The sequence below is a fragment of the Myotis daubentonii genome, chromosome 10 (assembly GCF_963259705.1).
Source record: "Myotis daubentonii chromosome 10, mMyoDau2.1, whole genome shotgun sequence".
Taxonomy (NCBI): Eukaryota; Metazoa; Chordata; class Mammalia; order Chiroptera; family Vespertilionidae; genus Myotis; species Myotis daubentonii.
The window spans coordinates 3,501,286-3,509,850 of record NC_081849.1 but is presented as its reverse complement, the minus strand read 5'-3'; the positions used below and the strand labels follow the sequence as shown (position 1 = coordinate 3,509,850).

The window sequence follows — 8,565 nt, the reverse complement described above, 5'->3', positions numbered from 1 at the left end:
CCAGCCCTGTCCCCCGAAGCACCTTTGGACCCCGAGGCGGCCAGGACCGCGCCCGACAGCTGCTCCCGCGGTCGCGCCCCCGGCTCGGCGGGGTTGGATTTTATGGAAGGAGCCGGGGTGATAATGAGCTGCCAGAGAGGATATTAATCTCGCCCGGCCTGGAGGTGGAGGCGTGGCCCCGCTGGCCTGCGCGTAATCGCGGGAATGAGCCGCCCGGCCCCTGCGAACTCATCCATCAGCTGGGAGGCGGGGGAGGGGCGCTCACCCCGCGCCCGGGGCCCAGAGAGTGGAAACAGGAGGAGGGAGAGAGCAGTGTCCCCGTCGCGATTTCCTCCAGGCCCCGGCGCGGCGGAGGGGGCAGGAAGCGGCGGGGGCCGGAGGCGGCGGGGCAGGAGCCGGGGGCGCGAGGCCGGCATGTGTGCAGCACCTGGCGCGGGTGATGGATGGCGCGCGCTGCGGAGGTGGGTTAACCCGGAGCCAGTGCAGCTCTGGGCTGTCCTTCGGCCTGTGCTGTCCTCGCAGATCCCAGGAAGCCGCTCCAGGCCGGGCTCCGAGGCTGGGAGCTGGGGAGGGACTGCGCCGCGCTCTGGGAGGCCACGGGGACCCGGGAACGTGCGCAGGTGGCGCCCTGGCCGCGCGGACCTCAAGTGCCCGTCCAGTGTAGGCGGCTGGAGCGTCTTTTCCGAAACACGCAGAGGTTCACTTCTGGACCCCAGTGAAGCAAGAAGCCCCGCAAGGAAACGGGACAACAAGCCAGGGCCCAGGGTCACCCTCCCGGGTGGGGCATAGGGACGGGCGAGAGCCAGGCACCCGGACGCGAGCGCACACCTGGCCTCGGGGACTTTCTTTTATACCAACACTTCGCACCCGCGGCTCCCCAGCAGCGGAACCCAGCGTCCCTCTCGCGGGCGCTCAGAGGCGGAGGCGGGCCTCACACGAAGCTGCAATTCTGGGATTCGGATTCTTACCTCCTGCTGCGAGTCGCTGGGGGCGGGGAGACCCCCATCCTTTCGACAAGAGCTGTAAGGCTCTTCCACGCTCCCCCCAAGAGATTGTCCCGCTCCTCCAGTAAAAAACCAATTTATTTTACATTCCACCGCGGACGATGGGAGAAGCGGAATAATAACTTAGCATGCATAGACGTTTCTTTTATATATAAATACAGTGTACAAAAATAAAGACGGCACAGCGCTAGAGCTCCAGCAGCGGGAACGCTGACAGAAGTGCCCCCTAAGATACATAAGCACATTCTCTTCTCTCAAGACTCAGCGAGTGGCGTTTCCAGGGAGGTTTCCAGTTTCCAGGGGTGGAACTAGGGTCCCGCCTTCCCCACTCGGGAAGGGCAGCTGGGCGCCGCCCCGGGTGGCGTCGGTTCTCCTTACAATACCGGCCCTCCCCCAATTCCATGGATAAGAACCAGAGTTCAAGTCTGCGCGCGCTGGGCCGCCTCTCTCGGTCCGTTGCGGAGCAGACGGGTGCTGCGGCCCGGACCTGCAGCCCCGACCGGTGCGGGACCTGGGGCCGGCGGTGGCTGCGGCGACAGCCCGGGTCCTACTGCAGGGGCGGCTGGTGCCCCGGCCTCGGAGGCGGGGAGTCGGCCCCGGAAGAGCCGTCGGAGGAGGCGACGTGCGCGCCGCCATTGCTGTAGGGGAAGGGGTCCTCGTCCTCCCCGTCCTCCTCGGGGTCAGAGTCCCTCAGGTCCCGCGGGCGCCGGCCGCCCTTGTCCCCGGGCGCGGGCGGCCCCAGCAGCTCGTCGTCGCCCTTGTCCTCGGCGGCGCCGCCCCTGCCCGCGCCCCCGCCGCCCCTCTGCTTCTCGGCCTCCTGCGCGGCCTGCTCTTTGGCCTTTTTGCTGCGTTTCCACTTCATCCGCCGGTTCTGGAACCAGATCTTCACCTGTGGGCACAAGGGGGTCAGACACGCTCACCGCCCTCCGCTCCCTTCCCTCCCAGGCCCGGCTCCGGCACCTGCCAGCCGGCCCCCGAGTGGGGCTCGGCCCCGCGAGGAGCTGGGCAGGGCTGGTGGCGGGGGCTCAGGGGAGCTGAGCTGGAGCCCTACCGCGCCTTCTCTCCCCCACCCCCCCACCTCCGCTCCCTGGGCCTGCGGCGGGGGGCGGGGGCGGGGGTCAGGGCAGCTGGGGGCGTCTGTGAAGCTCAGGGTGTTCCCGCCTCTCTTTCTGGAACAAAATTTCTCGAATGTGACCTGGGGCCACCCGCTTCGGAACGGGGGGCAGAGGGTCGTTAGAATGCAGGTTCCTTCCCCCCCCCCCCATCTCCTGAATCAGACCTCTGGGCCCGGGTGAGGAACCCCCGCGGGGGGCGCCTGACCTCGCCCCACAGTAATCCGCACTCAGCGCCCAGGCTCAGCGCCCCCCAGGCCGGTGCGGGAGCGGCGGGCGCTCACCTGGGTCTCCGTGAGCATCAGCGAGGTGGCCACCTCGAAGCGCTTGGGCCGCGACAGGTACTTGTTGAGCTTGAACTGGTGCTCCAGCTCCAGCAGCTGCTGGCTGGTGAAGGCGGTGCGCGGCCGGCGGCACTTCCCCAGCAGGTTCGACTGCGCCTGGGCTGCGGGCGGAGCGGCGTGAGGCGCGGCCTGGCTCGGGCCTCCGCCCACCCGGGGTCCTCCTGAGGCGGGACCTTAGTGCCAGCGACCCTCCCCAACCTCGAGGCCCAGGCGGAACCGGACGGTGTGTGTGTGGGGGGGGGGGGGGGGGACCACAGCTCTATCCCAGACAGACCCTGAGAGCCCGTCCTGGGGCGCCCTCCCCACCCGGGGGCGCTGGCAGAGGCAGGAGAGCACCCACCGCGGCCTCAGGCCTGCCCACTCCCGCGCAGGTTCCCACGGGCTCTACCCGCTTCCTTCCACACTGTGCGGGCGCCTCAGGTACGAAGGGAGGAGGAGGAAGGGCGGGCGGGAGGCAGGAACTGAATCCTGGGCCTAAACAGTTTTCATCAGAGACCTCCCCCCATTTAAAATGTTTTTTCCACCAACCGCCCAGCACAGAGGGGCCGGGCCTGGGACCGGGAACTGGTAGCCTTCCAGGACATTCTCTTTATGCAAATGAAAGGCCTGGGCAGAAGGGACTTTGCTTTCTATGCATTCAAGGAGGTCTCTCTCTTTATTTACATAATTTCACACGGTTACATCACAGAGAATTTTATGACCTCAAAACAAGACTTCCCTTGATTTCCCAGGAGCCTGACGAGTGTTAGACAATAAAAGAAAGAAAGAGAAGAAAGGAGGCCGGCCAGGCCGGAGGAGCAGCTCCCCCGGGACCGCAATTTGCTTTATGGGAGGCCCACGCCCCCCGCTTTAGTTAAACAAGGCGCCGGATTCCCAACTTGACACAACATTAGAACTTTAATTAAAACACTGGCTCCCAAAGGACCATTTGGAAAATGCCATCCGACAGCAGAGATGACCAATTAAAGGAACCGAACAGGTTTTCCTTCTGGCGACCAGCGGGGACTAGGACGCTAGGCACCCTGGCCAGTTTGCTGCGGCCCTGGCCCTTTGGGGCTCAGTGTTCACCTTCTTTCTGGATTCACACTGCCTGGATTCTAAGTCGGCTGCCTCTGGGTCAAAATTTGGAACCAGAGATGGACAAAGTGTGTTGGCAAAGAAATGGAGCTTTCATCGATTTCCTGCATGACGCTGTGCTCCATCGAGGCCCCCAAAGCACCTCGGTGGCTGCAGAAGCCAGCCCCCCCCCAATTCCCCACCCCCCCACACACACAGTGGGGGACAGTCTGGGGGGGGGATGCAGATCATAATGAGAAGAGGCGTGCTGGGGGGAGGGCCAGGCCCTGGGTTTCACTGGCCCTGGATCAGCTGCGTCTGTAGCATGGCAGCCCCCCAATGAGAGGTGAGGGCCAGCCTACCCTCTTCTTTGTGGGGGCTCAGGCGGGAGTGACTCCAATGGGACGGGGTGGGCGGTCATACGGCCTCGGGGAGCTGAGCTGAGGCAAGGCCGGCCCAGGCAAGCAGTGCCCTGCTGGGATTTTCCTCACTGGGCTGTGACTTCTGTGGCCCTAGCTTTTCTCTGTTTAGTCACAGCCGTGGCTTCTAACAGAGGAATCTGAATTCTGCCAAGTGTTTATTTCTGTTTTCTTTTTGGCTTTTCCCTCTACCATGCCTGCATCTCCTCAGTCTAAACAAATCCACTCAGACAGAAACAATGGGGTCTCTTTGTTTGGGTGTTGGGTGCTGGGAAGCATAAAGCCTATGGTCTTCCTCTGAGCCTATGGGGCGGGTCCCAGGATGGAGACCGACTCTTCCCTGCAGCCAGGGGCTCTCGCCAGCAAAGCCAGAGCTGGCCCAGGCCTTGGGGAAGGTCCGGCCTGGGAGGTGGTGAGCCGGCGGCCTGCAGTCCACCGCCCACCTCTCTCCTAGAGGAAGGGTTCGCTTCTGTGTAGGGCATCCCCACTTCAAAGTGGGTGCTGCTGCTTAGAGTCCCTGTGATGGGGTTCCTGACAAAGGGTGCATCCCCCTGCCACAGGGGCCCACTGACCACCACTCCGTTCAAGTCAGGCCATCACCTCTGGGCTTTGCACCCTGGACGAGTGCCCTTCCAGAGGCAGCAGAGCCAGGGAAGGGCCCGGGTGGCCTGGGCTCTGGCCTTCGGGCCCCGGGAGCCCATTTCTCTCCTGCTGCTCCCGATCTCTCCCTCTCCTGGGAGGGGCCAGGAGAGTGGGGGTCTCTCCAGAACCCAGAATGTGGGACAAATTTAAGTCAGTTTCCCTGGATAGGAGCGCCTTGTTCCTGACCCCCAGGCCGCCTGACTCAGGGCGCTCTGGGGCGCTCCTTCCTTCCCCCGCCACTTCCTTCTCCCCTAGCCTGCCAGTTAATCATTAGATTTTAGTCTCACACCTCCAGCTGCACCGAACCGTTGAGAGAAAGAAGGCAAGGCCCGCAAGTGGCCATTTTACTGATTCGCGCCCATCCCAACCGCGCAGCCCGCCGGAGTCCTCGCAGGCCCCGGTGGAGCAGGGCGGCTTCGCGGCGCTTCCACCGCTCCATCGGAGCAGAAAGCGAAGGGAGGGGGGTGTCCCGTGGAGGCGGACGGGTGCGCAAGAGAACTATCTGCCAGGAATCTCCTACCCCGAGGGCGGCTCGGTACTCACAGTTGAAGTCCGGCATCTTGGGCAGGATCATGCCTGCGGTGGACGCGCGCAACCACTGGTCCAGCTGGAAGGTGCCTGCGCCCAGCTTGATGGGGTCGACGGGGTGCGCGGGGTGCGCGCCTTGCACCTGTGGGTACGAGTAGGAGAGCGCCGGGTGCTGGCCTGCCAGGGCCGCCGCCGCCGCCGCCGCCGAGTAGCCGTAGACCGGGTGGCCGTAGAGAGCCGCCTGCGCGGGGATCCCCGCGCCGCCCTGCGCGCCCCCCGGGTGCAGCCCCAACGCCAGGCTTCCCGCGGCGGCGGCGGCGGCAGCAGCGGCAGCGGCGGCGGCGCCCGGGTGCGCGTGGTGGTGGGGACCCCCGGGCCCACCGCCCGCGCCGCCACCCGCGCCGCCCGTGCCCAGGAAGCCCGGCTTGGGCAGCAGCGCGCAGTGCGCGGCAAGCAGACGAGGAGGCGATGGGCTCTCGGCGCGCAGGCGGTCGGAGGGCGCTGCGGGCGGCTCCGAGGACGCGGGGCTGCAGCTGCCGCTCGCCCCGCTGCTCGCCCCGCCGCCGCCAGGGCCGGATGCTGCGGCCGCGAGCGACGTGACCAGGGCCAGAGGCGCGGTCTGCGCGGAGGCCGCTCGCGGGGGGTCCACTGCCAGCAGCGCGTCGATGCGGAAATTTTTGGATTTTTCCATCTGCTCGTTAGGGGCTGGCGATCAGGGCTGGGTGGTGAGTGGCGCGGCCGTGTGCAGGCTCTCGGAGCGTCGCGTGGCGTGGCAAGCCCCAGGGCTCGGTATTGTTATGGTGATTATCTGCCAATAATCAAAGTCGCCGCCGCAAACTCAGCCCAGAGTGACCATGTCCGCAGCCTCCTCCACGAGGGCCCCGCCCGGGCCGCGCTCACACGCGTTCGCACAAACTCCACGCGAGTATGGGGCGCCGGGCGGAGGCCGCTGGCGCGGTGGCGGGGACCCGCGCCCCTGCGCGCACTTGAAGCGCAGCGCGGTCGCGGATTGGCGCGCGCAGCGGGGGCCCGGGGAGGGGCGCGGGCCTGGCCATTGGCCGCTGGGCGCACCTGTCACCGTCGCAGCCGCCGGCCGCCCCGCCCCTGCGCTGCAAGGTCCTAAACAGCCCGGGGTGCCCGGCAGCGGTGGCAGGGAGGGAGCAGCGACCAGGGGTGGGAAGCTCTGCGGCCCAATCTAGGGTTCCTGCTCTCCTTCCTGGGGGTGCTGAGCAGGATGGCGGGCGCTGGTGGTCCTGGGTCCCCGCGGGGCCCCCGCGACTGCCCAACCCCAGCCCCTGAGTCGCGCTGTTCCCCTCTGCGCTCGGGTCACCCAGAGCCGGCAGAGCGCCTCCTCCCCCGCCTCCTCGTCAGCACTTGAGTTTGTCCACTTCTCCGTGGGGGAGCCCACGCTGCTTCTAGAACTAGCAGCTCTGCTCAGTGACTGCAGAGCAAAGAGGACCTTGGGGTCCCCAAGCCTCGCTCCTGGGTCTCCGCGGCGCACAGGAGCGGTCTGTGCCCCTGTCGCAACCCTCTGCAGGTGTGAGTCACCTCCTTACCTCCTCTGGAAGGTGCCGTGCGTTCCAGGTGTTGTGCGTGTGTGCGTGAGTGTGCCTTCCGGCCGCTGCAGAGCCCAGGACCGCGGGCGCGGAGACCTGTCCACCTGCCTGGGGCGGTCCTTGGTGGGCGTGCAGGAGGCAGTACCCGCCCGGAGCAGAGCTTGTCCTGAGGCTGGTCGCTGGGACCCTGGCAGGAAAATGCTGCCGGTGTTCGTTCGCTTCCTACCCGCAGCCCTGGAAAACCAGCCGAGGCCGGCGGTGTTGGAGTGAGAGTCCAGACCCCCCCCCCCCATACGCCTCAAATATTTACAGTAAACGCACTTTCAAGGGGCTTTTTTAAGCGGAAAGAATCAACAGGCAGGTGGCCCCCAACACTAGGCTTTGTCAATAGCTCGGTGAGACCCAGTTATCTCCCCAGACAGGTGTGGGAATGGGGAGGAGTTTCAGGTTCTTGAAGTCGGGCTTCCCGGGCGGTGGAAGGTGAGTAAAGGCCAGGAGGGGCGGGGCGCAGGACAATCGGGGCAGGAAATTTGTCAATGAGCAGGTCAGGTTGCTACAGGAGGGTTTTTAAAAAGGTAAATACTGTGTGGGGCCCTGTTGTTTTTCTGGAAAGGCGTTTACCTCGGGGAGAGCTGACGGCAGGGATTCCATTGTCAAGAGCCCAGTTTCTTTCCTCTCACGGGGGCGTCCTGGGACCAGCAGAGCCCGGTGGGCGTTAGGAGGCGGGCAGTGGCTGGCAGCAACCCCCCACCCCCACCCCAGCAAGTGCCACAGCGCTTTGCACAAACCAGTGTCCACTTGCAGATGGGAGTGACAGCATCGGCAGGGACACGGTGTTTGTCGTAGATGAGATCTTTCTGAACAAATAGGAATGCAGCCCAGCCTCTCATGGAACGAGGGGAGCACTCACATTTCTGGAACACCTGCTACAGGCAGTGAGCGGTCTACAGTGATCTTCTTTCATCTTCACTAGGACACTAGAAGGGTTTGCCACCTCCGTTTCACAGAGTCCAGCTTCAAGAGGCTGAGACTGTCCCCCACAGGTAACCGTCCCCCACAGGTAACAGCCTCAGAGTTGGGATTGGGCCCAGGTCTGACAGCAGGGGCCACACATTTCTGCCTCTGCCCTTCAGTGTCCCCATCCCTGCCCCCTTTCCTCCTACCTGTTGCCTTTGGGGTTCCAAGCTCCCCTTTCTGGGCAGGACACCCTTCACTCTCAAGGGAGAGTGTCTCCCTGCCCCCCCAGGTTGGAGAGGGCAGTGGCGGCCCTCAGACAGGCCTTAGCTCCAAGGCAGGGCCTTTCTCCTCCCCCCTCCTCCACCTGCTGAGACGGGTCATCCGTCCCAAGGGCACAGATTCCGGGGCTGGGGTGGGGTGACTGCCAACTAAGTACCCCCCCCCATTGATCCTGGAGCTCTCCACCCTCTCTCCTACCCAAACACCCACTCTTGGGCCGATTCAGTTGAGAATGGGTGTGCAGTCTACACTCCCCAAACACCCCTTTCCTCAACAAAGCCAGTGTTTCAGTGACTCCCAGAGGAATACCTTCACCCTTCTTGTTCCTAGTAACCTCCCTCTCAGCCCCCCAAATTCCCTCTCCCCCGTTACCCTCCCCCCCCACCCCTGGGTCCAGCTGAGAGCACGTCAGGAGGCCACAGCTCAGGCTCATCTGGTTCAACCCAGGCCTCAGTGATGGTGCCCAGCCCGCTCCCGGCCCGACCGCCCTCCAGCTGCAGCCCAACCGCAGGCGGCTCTTCCTTTAGGTGAACGTGTGTTTCCTTGTCTGGAGAAGTTGGTGGTGCTGGGACCAATGGACTCCGGTGCTACAGGGCTTTAACGTGACCACATCTGCTCCGGTGGACACACTGTGGGAGGCTCTGTGAGCAGCTGTGGGAGGGGCAGCT

General features: G+C 64.8%; 1 protein-coding gene across 1 annotated transcript; it reads right to left on the bottom strand.

The window, feature by feature from the left end:
• Positions 1–1,541: 1,541 nt before the first annotated feature.
• MNX1 (motor neuron and pancreas homeobox 1) lies at positions 1,542–6,080 on the bottom strand. Its single transcript, XM_059711344.1, has 3 exons — positions 5,121–6,080; positions 2,401–2,561; positions 1,542–1,893 (listed from the first exon to the last, which is right to left on the bottom strand). The coding sequence occupies exons 1-3, from the start codon at positions 5,794–5,796 to the stop codon at positions 1,552–1,554; spliced, it is 1,179 nt and encodes a 392-aa protein (XP_059567327.1). The 5' UTR covers positions 5,797–6,080; the 3' UTR covers positions 1,542–1,551.
• Positions 6,081–8,565: the final 2,485 nt, after the last annotated feature.

Coding starts and splice junctions, on each gene's coding strand:
- MNX1 (XM_059711344.1), bottom strand. CDS start 5,796: ATGGAAAAATCCAAAAATTTCCGCATCGACGCGCTGCTGGCAGTGGAC. Junction 2,562..5,120: donor CAAGATGCCGGACTTCAACT/GTGAGTACCGAG, acceptor CTCCGCCCGCAG/CCCAGGCGCAGTCGAACCTG. Junction 1,894..2,400: donor TGATGCTCACGGAGACCCAG/GTGAGCGCCCGC, acceptor TTGTGCCCACAG/GTGAAGATCTGGTTCCAGAA.